The sequence below is a fragment of the Cyanistes caeruleus genome, chromosome 3, assembly GCF_971803275.1.
Source record: "Cyanistes caeruleus chromosome 3, bCyaCae1.hap1.1, whole genome shotgun sequence".
Classification (NCBI taxonomy): Eukaryota; Metazoa; Chordata; class Aves; order Passeriformes; family Paridae; genus Cyanistes; species Cyanistes caeruleus.
Genome location: NC_141703.1, coordinates 90270039 through 90289479, shown reverse-complemented (window position 1 = coordinate 90289479; position 19441 = coordinate 90270039). Strand labels below are relative to the sequence as shown.

The window sequence follows — 19441 nt, the reverse complement described above, 5'->3', positions numbered from 1 at the left end:
AAAGGAAACCCCTCTCAGAGGTACAGAACAAAAAGCCAGGAAGCATTGGTTACCGGTTGCCAAAGGGCAATCCCTAATAGAAAATATCCTTCCCTACAAGAGTGATTCAGCACTTAAACATGTGCTAAAAGAGGCTGGGAAATTCCCACCCTTGGAACTATTCAAAGTTTGACTGGACAAGGCCTTAAGCAACCTGATCTAGCTTTGAAGTTGGTCATGCTTTGAGCAACAAGTTGGATGAAACTTCCAGAGATGTCTTCCCACCTAGTTTATTTTATGATTCCATGAAAACAGAAACTAAATGGACACTGAACAGGAAAGTAAAAGGTCCACATGCAATCTACATCTACTTATGTCCTGATCAGAGTATCATCAATTAGTCCTTCCCAGATGGGAGATGCATCCAGTACTCTTCACCCTGCATGTGGCCCCATCTGAAAGTCAACATGAATCTTGCAGGCAGAGCATGCATAGGATGAATAAATGTATTCCTATTTGGGACTCTCTCCAACACAAAGAGAAAAGATGGTGTACTCCTCTTTTTCAAATCAGAAGACAATTTAACACAGAAACCCAAAAATGTGGTAGAAAAAGATACACAGTGATAGCCTATAATTACTATTTCTGATTAAAATGTCAGATTTACAAAGAAGATACTTGAAATCTGTGTAGGGATGGATGGAAAAAAAAAACAAAACTCCAAGATGATGGCAATCCAGGCTTCCAGGAAGCACAGAAGGTCCCATTTATCAGCTGACCACACTGAGTTGTCAGATAAGACTTGGCATATGATACTCAGATCTGGTATAAGTCTGTCCCAACAGTAAATGTGATCTTGAGGGCAGCTTTATAATGCTCTCAAAAAATACTGTGAAAACACACTCGGGTAGGAACGGGTGAGGCTACAAATACTTGGTACTTAGAAACACTGTAAATGAAACACCCAGTCTGAAGGAGAACTATGCAAGTAGAAACTTCAGTGCTTCCTAGGACTCAGAGCCCAGTGTCAGAATGCAAGAAAGTTCAGTACATTGTTTCCTTCAAATCTATTAATTTTTGCCTAAATTTGACTTATTTCTTCTACTGTTTTTACAAAACCTTTGATGGCCAAAAATTTTCATACATTCTACAGAACCTCAGATAAGCATAATCTGGAATCACATAAAGCTCAGTTAGGAAGTGTTATACATACCTTTCCTGTGTAGAAATATTAGGCTTAATACTAGGATAACAGCTGCAGTAATGAATAAAGTTCCTAAAATAACTCTGTTTCTTCTGTGAGAACTGTCTCCTTTAAAAAAAAATAAAAAGACTGGTTAGTTAAAAAGCAACTGTATGATACACTAGTTCAGTGGAGATACAGCTCCAAATATGTTTTATAGCTATTTTTTAAAAAGCAACCTCAATAAATCAGTGCACCAGAGTCAGTTATTAGCAAAACCTGAAGCCATCTCCAGGACAGTTACATGTTAAGTACCTCATTTCAGTGAAGGCACATCACCACTTGAAAGGCAATGGCTATTCCAATTCTTGGCCTATGAAAGACTCAGCCAGATTTCAAATAAATGAAATTTCAGCAACTATTGTGTATGGGGTTTGCACTGCAAGGTCTTGATGGTTTCTGTGAGAAGATGCCAGAAGCTGCCCCCAGTCAGACAGAGCTAATGCCAGGTGGCTCCAAGCTGGATCTGCTGCTGGCCAAGGCAGAGACCATCGGTGGTGTCCCTGGGATACCACTTCTAAGAAAGGGGAAAAACTGCTGGACAACAACAACAAGGGTGAGAGGGGAGTGACAATACATGAGAGAATCTGCCCAACAGACACCCAGGTCTGTGCAGAAGGAGGTGCAGGTGCTGGAGCAGAGATTCCTCTGCAGCCCATGGAGGACCCCACTTAGAACAGGTGGATCCCCAGAGGAGGCTGTGACCCCATGGGAAGCCCACGCTGGAGCAGGGTCCTGGCAGGACCTGTGGCCCCGTGGAGAGAGGAGCCCAGGCTGGAGCAGGTTCACTGGCAGGACTTGAGACCCTGTGGGGAACCCACGCTGGAGAGGTTTGTGAAGATCTGTGGCCTCTGGGAAGGACTCATGTTGGAGAAGTTCCTGGAGGCTGTCTCCTGTGGGAGGGACCCCAGAATGGAGCAGGGGACAGTGTGAGGAGGAAGGACAGTGTGTAATGAGCTGACAGCTGACTGCAAGTCCCATTCCCCATCCTCCTGTGCCGCTCATTGGTACCATTACCAATATCAGGTAATGCTATTGGGAGCAGAGCTGAGTCTGGGAAGAAAGAGGGGGTTTCAGGGAGGTGTTTTAGATTTTCTCTTGTTTCTCATTATCCTGCTCTGATAGTAATGGCTGAATGACCTCTCTCTGTCCTTACCTCAACCCATGAGGCTTTTGTCATATTTTCTCCTCCCTGACCCACAGAGGATGGGGAGTGACAGATCAGCCTGAAGGGCACCTGGCAGCCAGCCAAGGTCAACCCACTACATGCCTCATTTCTAACAAGTTTCTCCAGTAAAGGAAGAATTCTCTGCTAGTAAACCATGACAATTATTTTTGCATGAGAAATGAGAATTTTTGCCACTTAGGGACTACCTTATGCACCCTACAAACCAGATGGTTCCAAACATATTCTTACTCTGTGTTCAAAAAAAAAACCCTAAAAGTTCAAGCCTCAAGCTGAGGTCTGTCCCAAAGCAATAAGCAACAGGAGGAAAACCCTCTTTTCTATCTTATACCTCTCTATGAAGGAGGAATGAACTGTGGTCATGGACTGTGACTCGTGCACATGCTACATGAGAAATTATTTTATCTTATGGCTACTAAGTGATGGCTGAATAGTTTCACTCCAATTCATGGAGATCAGTATAAAGAAGACAAGTTGTTAGCATTAATTACATAAGGCCAGAAGGTTCAGAAGAGATCTTCTAAGACTTCTAAGCTTTATTATTACTCAATCAAATCACAGCTAAAGGTTTTATTCTGTGGAGATCCCCAAAAAAAGTATCTTTTTACAGGGATCAAACTGTCATCCTCATACTTTTCACAAACTTTATACTCATTTTTAGCCCACAAATCACTTTTGCTTTATACTCTTTAAATTCAACTTCCTGGGAAGTCAAGAGAAATCTTGCAAAGGCCATGCTGTTTCCCAAACAAGCCTCTCAGACTTGTGTTTGCAACATGACACATTTATTACCTTTTCCTTCTGGCAGGCATTGAGTCAAAGGGATTTCAGAGCTTCTTTCCGTTTGTGAAAATGTAATGATACATGTAGCTTTGGTGGTAGTATCAACATTCTCCAAAGGGATGGAAAGATTCTGGTTCTGATAGCTGTGTAGATTGTTACTGAGCTTCCAAGCATAATTCAGAGGTCTCTGGAAATGTGCTATACAGTTTAATAAAAGTTCAACATCGCTGGTGTTGCAACTTATTTCAGGTTCTGGAAGGGAATCTAGAAGGAGAGAAAACATTCTGTATTACTTTAGTTATAAACTATATAGAATTTCAGCACAGGACAAGGGCTGGAGCAACAAAAGCAGCAGGAGAGTGCACAGGCAGAAGTGTGGGGGTATGTCCACATGTGCATGAGAAAGAAATGTGTTTCTGAAAGTGACCTGACTTCTGAATGTGTTTGTGGTTCTCCCAGGCCTAGTCCAAGAGTCCTCATGGTTCACCATCCATAGGACTAATCGACACACTGATCACATATATTGCCCAAAGACTGCTAGTGAGGCTGAGTAGATCTGCACAGGATGATGCCACAGATATTCAGGCATGTATAATATGCCTGCAGGAATATATTTAACAGATACATAATGCCTGGCATTACCTGGTCAGTTTGCTCAAAAAGTTTGGTTGTCTGCTTGAAAGTGTGACGTGCCATCTACACATGTCCTAGAAGTCATCCCAAGGTGAGTAATGATGGGCACACAAATGAGATGCCACCTTTGAAAATTTGTTCAAAACAAAAATAGAGACAAAGAACAGCCCCCTCTATTTCTGTTTGCTTCCCTGGCAAATATACAATGCCTTTTCTAGACATTTTAAAGTGAGTAGCGGCTCACTTTCTTTATGCAGTTCTTCCAGTACTTACCTAACACAACAAGTACAAAGTTTGAGTAGTGGTCTTTCACAGAATCCCAGTACTGTAACTCATATGTGCCAGCATCATCCTTCTCCAAGTTAATTATAGTCAAGGATCCATTCTCTGTAAGTACACTCCTGTTGCTGAGAGGACCAAAATATGTCGGTTTCTTTTGCCATTCCTGTTCAGCCACTTTATCCTTGTTTTTCTTCCAGACAGTTTCCACTATTTTTTGGTCTGCTTGTACTGGAAAAGTAAAATTTTCTCCCACGATGCCAACTACATCCTTACAGTAGATGTGTGCTATAAGGGGAGGGGGGAAAAAGAAGAAGTTACTTCAACAATTATTTTATAAAACACTGCTCGGCTAATGCCATATGCAATGTCAGATACATTCAAATTTAGGTTAGAAGTACATCACAAAGTTGCAAACTAAGGTACACATCAGTCAAGAATTACCCAAACCCAGGCTGTCAGCACAATGGTATGACAGGCACAGCAAAAGAATTCAGTTTCCACATTCTGGTCCCAAGCAGAGTAATTGCCCCAATGATCTTCCCTATCCTAAGACCCTCTATCCTCAGTACTTTCCCTCTGTTCACTTGAATTAGGCCTCCTGCCCATGAGCTGGTGAAAAATAATTAAATGAAGAATTGCCACCACAAAAATCTGTTTTAGCATCTCGTTGCAGAACACTCAGACTGAAGTTCCTGCTGATCAAATAAACTGCAATTTTTGCAGTATGGATATTCACAGTTAGTAAAAAGCACACTTCAGATGCAAAACTTCTACTGAGTCCAACGCACCTGGCTCTGAAGTCATGGGGGTATTAGGGATTTCCCTTGAAAAGTCACTTAAGCAAGTTTATTTCACAGCCAATATATGTGAAACAGAATCCCAGCAAGGATGAAGCTATTCAGACCTCCACTGCTCTCCATTTCGAGTCAATTACATTCTGCTAAAAATGTCTTGGCATTCAATATAAATAAAACACAACAGAAGAGAGATAAGAGTTCTTCCCTGTTTTTCATTGAAATCAGCTACATTTATGAGGAAAAAAAACAAACAGCTGATCTAACAGACAAAATCCTGCTGTAGGGAAGGGATCATAACCTTTAAACCATCAGCATCTCTGTGTCTCTGCTCCAGTCTCCAGCAAAGACCTCCCACTTCCAAATAGCTCCAAATGGCTCTAAAAGAATTTCAAGATCACTGCCATGGCAGACAGGAACATGGACAAAAACACTTTGGTATCAAGTTACACTTACATTTAGGAATGGATTTTGGTCCACAGGAGCTGGTAACTTTTTACTTCTAAGTTGAAGGAAAGGCATGGTTAAGATGCAAATGAGGTCTCATATTAAGGCAGGATTCCCAATCTGCACCATGTAAAACTTCCCCTTAAACAGTAGCTATGTATGGTGAAACAAATATTACAGATGTCTACTCCTCAAGCCAACTGGGTCCAAGTGACAGCTAGTATTCTGGGTTTTATCATTTTTATTTACTCCTAAATGGCATCAGTTTAAGGACACACCAACTCCTACATCCTGACAAACAGAAGGTCAGCTAGACCTTCCTTTCCCACTGGCAAAGGACAGAGCTCGTCAGCTCTTCTTCCACACCATAGAAACACAGACTTTCTCTGACAGGACAATGAACACATGCAATAGAAACTCACTTCCGTATGCTTGGCTGGAGAACTGCACACACATGTCTTCTCCATGCCTTACTTTTCATGGAATATCCAATTTCCTTGCAATTTACCCATGAAAGCACTCTTCTCACACCACTGGAGTTGCAACTTCTTGTTGTCTGCACTTATAGAGTTGCCTTTTCCAGGCACAGGAGTTGTAGAAGTAATCGGGGTAAGCTATCAAATCCCACATCTTGTCAACACAACCTACCTGCTTTTTGTATTCTACCCTGTTCAGGCAGATTTAAACATTTTACTTGAGCATCTCTTTCCACCTATCTCAATTAATGATTTCCAGAAGAGAAAAGAACTCACAAACTCCAGACTTTGTGTCTGGAGACCACAAGATTGCAAGATGCTGGGTAGGATGGAACACTCTTTTGATCTGACGAAGCCTGGAGTCTTGTTAGAAACCTTTGTTTTATAAAGACAATTTCCAGGAGTGCATATTCCTCAAGAAGTCATCACTCACTGCCTAAGGACCTATAGTATTCCTAGTCTGGAGAAAAACTCCCTCCTCACTGTGCAATTCTACCTCTAGAAGGTAGAATGTGTCTGTTTTGGCTCAAAGACACAACCAGGCTGTGGTGGCCTGACGTGAACGTGAAGCCAGACCACAGTGGCTGTTGACAAGAGCCTTCAGCAAGGACAGCAGCTGCTTGCTGGGCACTTAGAACATGAGCAAGGACAGCCACCACTGCTCAGGCAACCACTTACAACTTCCTACATTTGGGTGTTGATCCAGCCAAATGCTCCACGTCTTAACTCTCTTTCATTTGGTCATAAGTGCTAGGCTGGAGTTATGAGGGCAAAATTGTTGCTTCTTCAAGCCCAGGAGTGAGACTGACGGAAAGCAGAGCTGAGAAAAACCCACATTTTCTCTCCATGGGTTCTACATAGCACAGGGGGGCACTGCTGTCCTCAGCACGCTCTCTTCTTGCTGGCTGGTGAAACAAAGGCTTGGCAGCAAGGAGTTGATGTGCTCCTGCCCAAAGGCATTCAGGGCTCCCAGCAGCAAGACATGGAAAAGGTTATTCCTCAAGGATAACTGTCATCTCCCTCCCACCTTAAAAAATCCAGTCTCTGGTTTTATTCCCTGCTTCACTGGTCTAGTGAAAACATGAAGAAGCCTCCCACTCAGTGGCATCAGCTTTGTTTTTTCAAAGAAATCATACAGAAATGTTGCATGAGGTCATAACCACACATCTTTCAGCTTCTGGAAGAAGCATATGTCATGATGCTTTCTATATTCCTAAGAAACCCTTCACCCTCTTTTCTGCTTCATTTTATATTGAAACATATTTCCTGTTCCACAGTGGTGAGCAAAGAGGGAGAAGTGATAACCAAACACTCTCACACACCCTTTCTGGGAGGTGAGAACTGCCTTTTCTTTCATTTCTCTGCTTTCTTGCTCCCTGTTATTCCAAGATAAAGTTCACATAACACAATAGTGCTGTGCTAAAGCCTCCAGTAGCTTCTACAGAAACCACTAGACTACCTGCTCCTGTATCTCCTAAAACCCACACCAAATTCCTTCTTATGCCAAGTCTTTGTGCTCTTCCCTTCCAGTCAAATCACATGCTCAAAGTGGCACAGATAAAGAGGAGCTAACACTGTGTGGGCAAAGCCTCTTCTGCAAACCCACCACTTCACCTTGTCTACATCATCTTCTGCTCCCACTACTCCAGCAGCCAGTCCCACACAACTCAGTGCTGTATTCGAGTTTTAATTCCCCCCAGACTAATTCTGATTCTTTCAGCATTTTAGCAGGTTAAAGGTATCCATATCCAGTTCAGACTAAGTAGAACTTAATACTCCCTTTACCAGCAATAAATGTTTCATTACTGTATTTCTCTACCTGGTTTGACTTTCTTCACTATTTTTCTTAGAGCTGATGTAAAGCCTAGTTATTTTGGAGAATATCTGTAAACTAAGCCCTTTTTATTTTTAATGCTAACATTAATATTTTTGGTCTCAAATATTTGAAATGCATAGGTATATATTAGGTCTGTATAGGCAGCAGCTAGGTTCTCCTATTATCATTAAGACACTAACATTCCACCTGGTGAAAATGAGTGGAAAAGACCTTATTAATTAGTTTATGGCAATGAACTATTTGCTTCAGGAGTAAGGCTTTCTAAAGAGTAGATTTTTTTTCTTATTTGTTGTAACTTGCCAACTACCCCTCGCTTCAGCTTTTTAAAAAATTTTAATTCCTCCAGCAACTGTAATCAGCAGACATTTACGTTCCCTCCCAATCCTCAAAACCACCAGGTGCATAAAACCCTGAAATAAATGTTCAGACTATGAGAATACTCACCAACCATAGTCCTCTTAATTCCCCCACAGGTCACAAACACAACCCACTTCCCAAACTCCAGTAAGAAAGCACTTAGACCCATGGTGTAAAAACACAGGCAAAAGCTACAGGCAGGAGAGAGAGAATGTGGTTGACAACAAGCCCAGGCTGTTGCAAGATAAAATCAGACTTGTGCAGGAATGAATGCAAATCCCACATGTAACATCCAAAACAGAGGTGTTCTCCTGCACACTGCAGCACGTTCACAGATGTGTGTTCCTCCCCTGGACAATATGGGGCTGCATCTACAGAACTCTACAATCAGCAAAGTCAGGACCCAAGGGTGGTACCTACCAACAAGCCTGGGTCCCTCCCCACCACAAAATCCACACCAGTCATATCCCTCAGCAAGGGCCCAATAACAGGCAGCATTCCCATGTAGAGGTTACCCAGTTATTTTTAAACTATGCTGGTGACCAAAAACACAGGGTTAACTTACCTACTCCTTCTTCTCCCTTTTTCTGTCTGCCTGTTCCTGCAGTGAAATAGGCAAGCAGAGAGAACAATCTGCTGACAGATTGCACTTGACACACACCCCCACTCCAGCTAAAGAAACAGGAAAAGAACACACAGAAGGACTCTAACTCCAGAATGTGACTCACTGTGGGAACACCGGGGCTCGTGCATGGAATGGAGCAGAAGTGAGCTAAGTGCAGAAGAATGAGAGTAAAAGCACAGAGGAGGGGCAGGCACTGATCTCTTCTCTCTGGTGACCAGTGACAGGATCCAAGAGAACGGTCAGAAGTTGTGTCAGGGGAGGTTTAGGTTGGATATTAGAAAAAGGCTTTTCACCCAGAGGGTGTTTGGCCACTGGAACAGGCAAGGGAGGGAGAGGACAGGGAATCACCACTTTTAGCAGTGGTTAACTGTTACGGAGGATCACTGTGTCCTGCAGATTATTGATTATTTACAGTCTCTAGGCCTTGCTTAGGGACAGAACTGACTTGCATTTAAGCCTGCCTTGAACTATGAACAAAAGCAGCAGTTTGAAAGCAGTCCAGAGATGCTGGAACAGGTTGCCCAGAGAATGGATGCCCCATCCCTGGCAGTCTGGATGGGACTCTAAGCAATCTGGTCTAGTGGAACATATCCCTGCCCATGGCAGAGGATTGGAACTGGATGGTCACTGAGGCCTCCCCCAACCCAAACCACTCTATGATTCCAAATCCTCTGGTCACTTATTCCCAGTGTCCAGACAGCAGCACTACCTTTGCTGTACAAGCACAGTCTTCATGTAGGCTCCGTGATCAACAGCACTGAGGAATAATCTGTCTTGGTAACTCTTTCCTTCAGTTGGGTTCATTTTCAGCCAGATCATCTTTGCAGTTCTACTTCTAAAGGATGGCACAAACTGATGCTATAGACAGCAACTATTCTCGACCTGTGACAACACCAGCTTAAACAGATTCCAAATTACCACCTCTGTCTCTTACAAACACTCTATCACCACCCTCAACAGCGCCAAGAGGTTCTCCTGAGGCTGTAAGCAGAAAGGAGTACCAGTAAGGAAAAAAACAAAAATAAACAAACTTACACCCACTTTTTCTTTTTTTCTTTCTCTCTTTTTCTATGAACACCTTTAACATCCTCTGGATCAAAGGAGTCTGTATATGCAATGCAGAGGTGATCTTGGCTCTCTAAAGTCTAAGACTATTAATCACATTAAGGCAAGAAACTATCATAAATTTTTGTCACTGTGTTCATCCTGTAGTGTTAAATAGCAAAGGCAAAAATATTGTTTCCTTTTGGTAAAAAATATTGTTTCATTTTGGTTTTGATATGACATAACAACCTCAGCTCTTATCAAGAGTTTTTAACCAGAGGGCAGAGGTTTGATTTTTTTTTCCCTGTATGAGGAATTTATAACTTCCTGTTTATTCAGGAAGATTCAAGACAGGATAACACAAGCAGGTGTCAGCTTCACAGTGCTGACAACTGAAATTTCCATTTATACTATTTTAAAAAAAATTAAATAATGTACGTTTAATCATTTCTATTAGCAACACACAAAAAAATCACATTCCATAAACAAGCAGAATTTGTTCCGTGTCAAGATTTTCCAACATTCATCACAATGCCTTGTAGTGTGGTTCCCACAACACCTCTCACTGAGTGCAGAGACACAGAAGAAACATTGAGCAATCCCAGTTGTTTTTCTGATCAATAAAAATGTAGAAAGGAGCATATATTTGTGTATATAGAGGAAAAAAAAAATCCAGGTAATTAAAAAATAATAATAAAAAAATAAAAGCTAGCCCATACTTGTTGAACTGCCTAATGACACAAAAAGCCATATTGAGGGAAGTTTGGTTTCTATGCTGGTCACTCTCAGAAGTAAGTATGAAAGCAAAATAACTTTTATCAGCTCTCAGGTTGTCAGTCTATGTTCAGCACTGGAGAGGCAACTTCTGCTTTTAGGTGAACCAAGTTTTCTCAGTTTAACTCAATTTTTATTAAGAAGGTAAGATGAGAAAGGATGCAACCATTAATGCAAACACAGTGGAAATGGCAGTAAGGAATCCATCTAAATATGCAAGAACTAGAAGGCAGTAATAGTGCATAACAAAGGGTTTTCAGAACACTCAAAGTTGTGTAGCTTTCAGATGAGCCTCACAGCAGACAGAGACTGCTTCTAGGTGCTCTAGTTCACATATCCAGCTTGCTTCCCATATCCCCTCTGCTTTTGGGGCAGGATCCTGACACAGCTAAAGCAAATAGAAGTTGGCTGCCATCTGCAGTGCTACAGAACATCCCCACAGGTGTGGCTTGCACTGTGATCCTCCTGTTGGTGTGGTATTATTTATCCACCTCCTCCACAGGGAGGACACAAAGGTCTCTCTGTGGGTTCCTTCACCAAACTAGGCCACAAATACCACACTGACTTTCTTTCCCCCCCACATACAACATCCAGAGTCCCAAATCTGAACAGAGTTTTGTCTTGAACCTCCAACAACTGAAGAAGCACGCTCTTGGTAGGTCTAAAATCAAAGTCCTTCCACAGCCTTGAGGCGGGGCTTTTTTGCTGTAATTGACAAGTCTGAGGTTCCTTCAGATAAAAAACTGACTTGGCCTGGCATTGTGAAAAGCAGGAATCGCCATGTGGCGAGTAGGAATTCTGAAGACACCCAAAGCTACACTGCAGCTTCTGGCTTCCACAGGGGAATGATCTTCTCCCCTACTCCAGACATTCAGCAACGTGAATGGGATAAATGCAGTGCTTTGAACTTGGATGGAGAAAGGATTCTGGAGAAGAAGGCTGACAAAGGATGAGGATCTTCCAACAGCATCCTGGTGTTTAGAACAGGTGTTTGCAAGGATAGAAATTTGCATGCCAAGTTGAACAGCTACCGATCTACTTCATGTACTTGGGCAGATCAGTCTGCCTTTCATGGTCTTAATTTTCACATAGAGAGATGATAGATTATTTTACTTTGTTAAAATTAACACTAAACATTTACACACAGTCAACATACAAATAACAGCAATAATGCAAGCTTACAAAAAAACCATGGTGTGAAACCATGCCTATTTAGCTTAGTGAACAATAGTAAAGGGTTTGCATTCCTGATCTCCTGCTCCAACCAACCACTTTCGAATCAAAGTTTTACAGAGAAGACAACAGAACTACCTACATTTTTCATTAAAGGATGACATTATGATACTTGCCGCCACAATTACCCTCTCCAGTTGTCCAAGTACCATCACATCTTCCTTTAAATTTTATGTTCTTTGGAACCTGGAATCTTTTTTTTCTATGTAAGTCTATATAGTAGGTGGACTGAGACATGCAGAGCAGCAGCAGCAGCAGCACGCCAACTTAAAGCAAGGTAATAAAGTGTCTTGACTCACAGAAAAAATTACAAGAACATGCCCAGTTAATCATACCTTAGTCACACTCATTTAGAACTCTCTGCAAAAGTGCTGCAGGTGAGATAAGAAATTGCAGCTAAGGTTTAACATGGGCAGACTCATGCAGGTGTGCAATGTCCTGGCTTCTCCACTGGTCATCCCTGCACACCTGGACCCCCAGTGCTCTCTTAGAGAACTGGATCTCTCCATAACAATTAAATAAAGCAAGCTGAAGACCTCTGGAATGGTATGAGGAGGAAATCACAGGGAGTTGCTCTGAAGGCTCAGCAGCAGAGAAGTTCCTTTTTAAACAGGGGGATACAATGTGCCTATTTTAGGCACATTCAGGAAACTCCCAAAGAAAAAAAAACCCAAAAAACAATAACCCAAAACCCAATGTCAGAAGAAATCCCTTAGACTGGAGGAATGATAAATTCTTCATAGATTACATCATGCTTTTGGGCACACCTAGCAACAGCAGCTCGCTCTGATGAAAACAAGAAAGTTTGTACATCCATGTTCAATTTCAAGAATGAAGAAATTTTGATGTTCACAGGCCAGTGCAAGGGCTGTGCATGTAAGGATTATGCTCCTAAGGCACAGCGGTGGCATTTGGATTAAGAAGGCCTTTGATTATTACTTTAACAGCAGTTAATAGTAGTAATTTACTTCTACCAAAAAAAACCAAACAACCAAACCCCCCTGAAAAACAAAAATAAACAAACAAACAAAACCAAAGCAAAACCAACCAACCAGCCAACAACAAAAACCAAACTAAACAAACCCAACTTCTAAAAAAACACCAAAAAAGACCAGCACAAAACGATTGAGAAATTCGCTGCTTTGTCCGTGATCAAGAACGAACACAAAATAACGAATACAAAAATAGACAAGAATACTTCTACGTTTCCTGACTTCCTAAACACCTCAGGACACAGCGGTACGAGGAGGAGGAGGAGGCTGCCCGTGTGCTGTGGAGCTGCTTCTTTCGCAGGGCAGGGTAACCTTGGGGCAGGAATCGCCACCCCTCGCGTGGGTACCACAAAACTCGCACCCATCCCCTCCTAAGTATCCCGTTAACGCAAGTTTGAAACAAACGGGACACAGGAACCTGCCGAGAACGGGATGGGGAGTTCCAGACCGTGCCGGAGGCCGCTGTGTAATCGCAGCTATCGGTGCAGGAGGGACGCGGCCCCGCAGGGCCCTGGGCAGGGAGCCACTGTCGGCGGGCCCGTGGGGGGATGCTGGGGCAGCTCCCGGGGCATCCCCGGAACCTCTCCCCATTGCTCCCAAATCCCTGCCGTGCTCCCCCCCATGCTCCCAAATCCCTGCCGTGCTCCCCCCCCCCCCGCTCCCAAATCCCTGCCGTGCTCCCCCCATGCTCCCAAATCCCTGCCGTGCTCCCCCCATGCTCCCAAATCCCTGCCGTGCTCCCCCCCCCGCTCCCAAATCCCTGCCGTGCTCCCCCCCCGCTCCCAAATCCCTGCCGTGCTCCCCCCCCCCGCTCCCAAATCCCTGCCGTGCTCCCTCCCCCGCTCCCAAATCCCTGCCGTGCTCCCCCCCCATTGCTCCCAAATCCCTGCCGTGCTCCCCCCCCCCGCTCCCAAATCCCTGCCGTGCTCCCCCCATGCTCCCAAATCCCTGCCGTGCTCCCCCCCCATGCTCCCAAATCCCTGCCGTGCCCCCCCCCGCTCCCAAATCCCTGCCGTGCTCCCCCCCCGCTCCCCGGCCGAGGGTGCCCCGCTCCCGCTGCCCCGGGCACGGAGACCGGGAGGGAGGGAGGGAGGGAGGGAGGGAAGATGGAAAGCGAAGGAGTCGGGAAGGGTCCCCACGGCCCTCTCTCTCGCAGCTTACCCAGGGCGGACGCGAGGCACAGGAGCGGCAGCCACATCGCTGCCCGAGCGATCACTGCCCGCAGAGAAAGCAGAACCCGCCCCGCACCGCCCAGCCCGGCCCTCCGCCGGGAGGTGCCCGGGGGCACTTCTGGGAACCGGGGGATCGGGGAAAAGGGGCTTCAGCCGCCCCCCGGGGCACGTCCTGTGCGGTGCGGGATGCCATGCGGGGCCTTGCAGTGCCAGGTGGTGCCGCGATGGGGGCTTGTGGTTCCTGGGGAGCGGCGACAGCAGGTGCTGGCCACAGAAGTTGTCGTGTTGCTCTTCCATCAGGGAGGTTCATCTCTGATAATTGAAAAGCTGAAAGTAAATCAGTTTAGTGTGGAGTGGGAGCTGCGCAGGTTAGGTGAAGAGAGAATTTCAGCAAGCAGCTTGCCGCCCTAGAAAATGATCACAGAATAGTTTGGGTCAGTTCGAACCCCTCTGCCGTGGGCAGGGACACCTCGGCTCCTAATGCTCCCTGAAACCTGGTGTTTAACACTCCCAAAAATGTCCACTGTTTTCTTCAAGGGACACCTGGCAATGCCTCCTTTTGAGGGGTGAGCTCAAGGCCAAGCCTGGCCATGCTCTCCTGTCCCACCCGAGATGAAGTTGTTCTCTGGGGATGGTGAGTGAAGGAAACGAAATAGAACAAAAAACAGCTCTGGCTTCTAGGGGTTTTCTTTGACACCAGCTGCTCAACAGCCCATTCACAAAACTCAAACACACTTAAATTCTGTTTCATGGACGACTGGCCTCTTGACACTACTGCGTGTTTTTGAGGAAGAAAGGGAAAATACCACAAGAGTTTGGAAAACGTAAGTACTCAGCAACTGTTAAAAAACTGCTACTCTGACAAATACTCCAGCGGCAGCTGTGAGTAAGCTTTCCTCTCATGGCAGTGAGCTGCTGTGAGTGGATGCTTTAACCTCCTTTGCCTGTATCCCACTCCCAGTGCTTTACCCTGGCTGAGAAGAGTCCAGGTGCAGACCCTACAGCCTCAATGCTCAGCTCTCAGCAGCTTGTCTGTCTGTCCTGGGGAGCAGCAGCACAGCACAGTGCTGCGAGGGAGGCTCTCACCACAGCTTTGTCTCTCAGCCAGATCTCCCCCAGTACGCTTGGCCCCCACATTCACTGACAAGCAGCTGTGCTGGGCTATTCACCATCCCTTTGAGAGACCTCAGCTTTGCACTTCACACAACAGAATCTGAAAAAAATTGGCAGCCATGGATGTCTCTAAGCAGAGGTCCTTTTCCAGAGTAAACACTGAAGTTATTCCAACTCAGGGATTTTTTCCCCCTTTCTTCTAGGAGTTACTGTAAGCTCCTTTTACTCTTCACTGACAACTGCTGCATGAGGTGGAATGACGCTGCATCTTAAGCTGAGCAATGCTGTCTCATTCAGTTCTTACAAAAAACAGAATAATACTGATCCTTTCTCCATAGCTGTGTTGAAACATCATGACATGCAACTCACAAATGAAGACAGGCCCATCCCATAAATTCCTTTTGCTCAGTGACAGAAACCCACAATTAACTTTTCTGTCCATTGGTTACTTTTTCCCCTCTGTTCTTAATTTTTGACAAGCATCCAAAGGAGCTCCCTGTGCTGTGAAGGCTCCAAGTCACAGTGTTTATGCCAGAAATGTAACATGGCCACATTCCTTCAGCACTCTCATGGCATGAGCCATGAGTGCTGCTGACTCATCCTCTTCTCAGGTAAAATGTTCTCTCAAGATGTCAGAGGCTTTGGATTGAATCTTGCTGCTGGGAGGATGCTTGCACACTACAACTTTCCTCCAGGTCATGAAATGTCTGAGGTTAGGAGAGAGAAATTTGAAGCAGTTTCACTTTGAAATAGGTTATTTTAGGGTGGAAGGAACCACAGAGGTCACCCACATGCTCTTAAGGCAGGCCTATGTTCCTACTGAGCTGCTCCACGTTGTAGAAGATGATTAGGGCTTCACAGGGCAGAGAAACTGAGAGAGAAACTTGAACCTGGAGGCTGGTGCCCTCAGCTAGGTTCTTCAACTTGGTAATACATGGTAAGGATGCATTCTCCCTTATGTATACTTATACAGGTGAAAGATCCATAAAGTACTCAAAAAAGGCTCAGATTGCTGGTTTTCCTCCTTTCCTGACAGAGTACCCAGGCAGACTTGCCCATATTTTCCCTTCCTCTGTTGCCAAGACAATCTTTAATGCATACATCCTGCTCTGCCATTGCTGAGACACACTGCTGAAAGCCAAGAGTTCAAATTACTTTTTGTTGAGATGAGAACTAATCCCGGTTCCTCTGTCAGTCCTGGGAACAATACACAGGAGTCTACATGCTTAACATGGTTTCTACTTCACAGGCAAATGACAGAAAATACAGGAGCTCTGAGATCAAGTATTCCAGCAGTAAGGGGATCCAGAATTTAAATAAGGTGTATTTAATGCCCTTCTTCAAGTTCAAAGGCCACAGGGAGAGGTTTTAAATAGTCATCATTTGCTTATCTCACACTTAGCTTCCCCCAAGGTGCTGCTATGCCAATTGCATTGTTTCCAGTATCAAAAATTAGTTTTCCAGGCTAAGTGAATTTTCCTGTGATGAGATTTCCACTTGACAACAGGATATTTGCAGTGCTTATGTGCCTCTACCAGCTGTTGCTTTGTGGGTGGGGACTCCTTTCAGCTGAGTTGGGCACTTTCAGCATTTGCTTGAATATGCAGAAAGCACATTTCTGAAATTTTCTTTTTAATTAAAAGAATCTGTGCATAAAATCAAGTTTGTTTGCTTTCACTATCCTTGACATACTCAAGCAAATCACACTGTGCCTCATGGTTGTGCTCTATAAGGGACTGTTAAACAAAATCTAAAGTGGTTTGAAAGTCTTTGCAACAGTGCTCCCGTTGCCATTATAATCACTCCCATTGGGAAGCAAGATAAGTGGAATTAAGTTTCTGAATTAATATAACTGTAATTACTCTGTAATTAAGTTCACAAGCAATAAAAAAAAAAACCCTTCATACCAAAACAGTTGAACTAGCAAGAACATTTTAAGCACAGAGTAACCTGAGTGGCTTTTGCTGGTTGCATAAGGAATCACACAGTGTGCTGCTATAATAATAAAAAAAAAACAACTCCAGGAATTACTAAATCTGAGAATTCAGAAAAAAATACTACTCAGGAAACAGAATTTTCAATTTTATTAAGACATTTCTTTTTAAAAAACCACCAGTTTTGTGCATTTGCAGAATTGTCCAACACCAGGATGTTGTTTAACAGCTCTGCAAATCACAAAATAAAAACAGATCTTGCACATCTTGGCCCAAGTTTTGTTTAACTCTAGGGCTGTAATACTGGTGCCTGCTTTATATTACATGGCATTTCAGAATTTCCACAGGACTTGGAAAAGAAGCAATGAGCCCATTGGAGTGCACAGGCTTTATTTTATAATCTGAGATTTGTGAAATAAAATAAGATTAATCTGGTGCTGGGGATGGAAAGATGAAGAATGGGCTGGAAGCTAGGAGATGGCAATTGGCATTGCAGCTTTCAGCCTTGGAAAATTGATTGAGTTGAAAAACACAATCACATATTTGTGAGAGGACCTGCCTCTCTGACAATAAGCCTGCTCGATTCTGGAGGCAAGTACTTCAGGCTCAGAAGGTATCTCTGCATGTATGTCTGGGAGGATGAAGTTGGGCTGAGGCTTCAAGAGTCCTCCAGGCCAGGCAGCTGAGGCTGCCTAACTTTCAGTGCAAACTGGAGAAATTTATCTCAGAAGATTTGGAAATAAAATGATCTTCTGCCTAAAACAGCCCCAAAGCCTTCAGCTGGAACAATCTGGGGTGAGGAAATTACTGCTATCACCAGTAATTCTAAAGAAAAGTAATGCCTGGTGCTTTTTGAAATGTCTTTGGTCATCTTTCTGATCAGACTGAAGAAATTTCTTTATTTTGTTATTCAACTATGCCACAGTAGATTAGTACCTGGACAGGAACTTTACTTTGCTCATTGCCCTTCCTGCCATTTCGCCAAGGGCGAAGCTGCCTTGTCGAGCACGATGGACCAACACAGAGGATACAGGTGTGTCCTTACCTGAAAGTCCATCTCAGCCAGGAATATGGTACCTCCACATTATAATTGTGTTACACATTTGGGTGTGCACGTATGCTTCTCCATCTGTACACATCAAAGTGGTAAAGTTTTTTATTCAAAGGTCTTTTTAAAGTATTTGCACGCTTATGATGCTGGTGCATTACTGAAGCCCTAAAAAATGTGGTCTGGACATGTTATGGTAATATGACCACCAGTTACATTTTAGCCTGCCTTTCCCCTCACTTTTCATATGTAATCCACTTTTCTGCCTTATTTAGACTGTTACTGGTATCTGACCAAAAGTAGAAATACAGGAAAGGCAGCAATGCAGTAGAAAAATACGATGCAAGGCTGATATGAATCTTCCTGGCATAGACTTACTGTGCAGCCTTGTGATAAACCAGCATCCCTACTCAGCATTTGGCAGAAAGGTCTAGGTAGCAAGGATAAAGCACTGTAATTCTATCGCTTGCTGGGACTGGTTTCACTGGCTGATTTATGAAGTGAGAAGTTTCCCTTGAGGAAAGGGAGGCAGGGAGGAAAGGAAGATCAACACCTTCTTTAACCAAAAAGTCAGTGAAGCCTCTGCTTCAAATTTTGACTAATGGTTAAATAAGAGCAGAGGTAATTGCTCAAAATCCAAATTCGGTCATTTTCCCAAAAGTGCACAGGCTGATTGATCATTACAGAGTCGAGCTGATCATTAACCACAGTTGTTTTTCCCCTGTACAATCCTTATGCTTGTATTGGACGAACAGGAAGATGGATGAAGATCTGAAGAGAAAACTGCTCGTTGTCCTTGCTGTCCTCTTGCTGCCCAGCTCAGCACAAACAGGTAAGAAAAACATGAGTGCCTGGCAAGGGTTGAAGATCTTACAGAGAAGGATCTGAATTCAATTCTCCCTAAACAAGCTGTATGTCAAGAGGTCCTTGCAATAATCTTGTTAGGTGCTGGGGAGAAAAAGTAGTGCAAGAATGGACCTTTCTTCTCTTATACTTTGATTCGATCACTCTCAGTGATTTAATTCCATTAACCTGATTTACAAGAATGATGCAGGTTTACCCTGAAATGTAAGGATGCAGAAAAGGGAACACTTGGCCTCTGGCAGTGGCATCTCCTGCTTCAAAAGCACAGCAAGTGTCATCTGCAGTAGCTGAGAGAAAATAGACAAATGCCACACTTCCATTTCTTTCTTTAACTGTACTGTCAGTGAGGCTGCCTTAGTGATCACATCTGCAGTCCCACATCACCTGCAGCTTCACTGCCCTGCACCTCCTGCCTTGCCTTTACTGATGATCCCCCTCATTTCACGTCATTTCTGACACTCACTGTGCTGCACGGGACCCACTTTTGCTAATTAGACTGGAGCAGGGCCTACATTTTTTCCAAGATGATCTCTAAAAGTGTCTCTGTCTTCCTTGTCAATGCACAGGAAGACTGAAATAAACAACAGTAAGGGATGGTCACATCCTTCTAGGGGAATCTGAATAT

General features: G+C 43.9%; 2 protein-coding genes across 3 annotated transcripts in view; one reads left to right on the top strand and one right to left on the bottom strand.

Moving 5' to 3' along the window:
- Window positions 1-14065, bottom strand: part of CD58 (CD58 molecule) — a 23655-nt gene extending 9590 nt beyond the window's left edge. Inside the window, exons 1-4 of one of the 2 annotated variants that reach the window (XR_015285393.1) lie at window positions 13847-13911; window positions 4098-4391; window positions 3201-3455; window positions 1193-1291 (exon numbers count right to left, since the gene is read on the bottom strand). Coding sequence is in view for 1 of the 2 variants with exons in the window: in XM_086884083.1 (XP_086740209.1) it covers window positions 1193-1291; window positions 3201-3455; window positions 4098-4391; window positions 13847-13883 (685 nt within the window). In the remaining variant the exon portion in view is untranslated. Of the gene's footprint in view, window positions 1-1192; window positions 1292-3200; window positions 3456-4097; window positions 4392-13846 lie in introns of both variants that reach the window. The other variant, XM_086884083.1, reaches the window with a different exon arrangement.
- The window catches only part of PLA1A (phospholipase A1 member A), a 19165-nt gene continuing 13618 nt past the window's right edge, over window positions 13895-19441 (top strand). Inside the window, exons 1-2 of the mRNA XM_086884081.1 lie at window positions 13895-14681; window positions 18708-18784. Of these exons, the coding sequence (XP_086740207.1) occupies window positions 18712-18784 (73 nt within the window). The 5' untranslated portion in view covers window positions 13895-14681; window positions 18708-18711. The remainder of the gene's footprint in view (window positions 14682-18707; window positions 18785-19441) is intronic.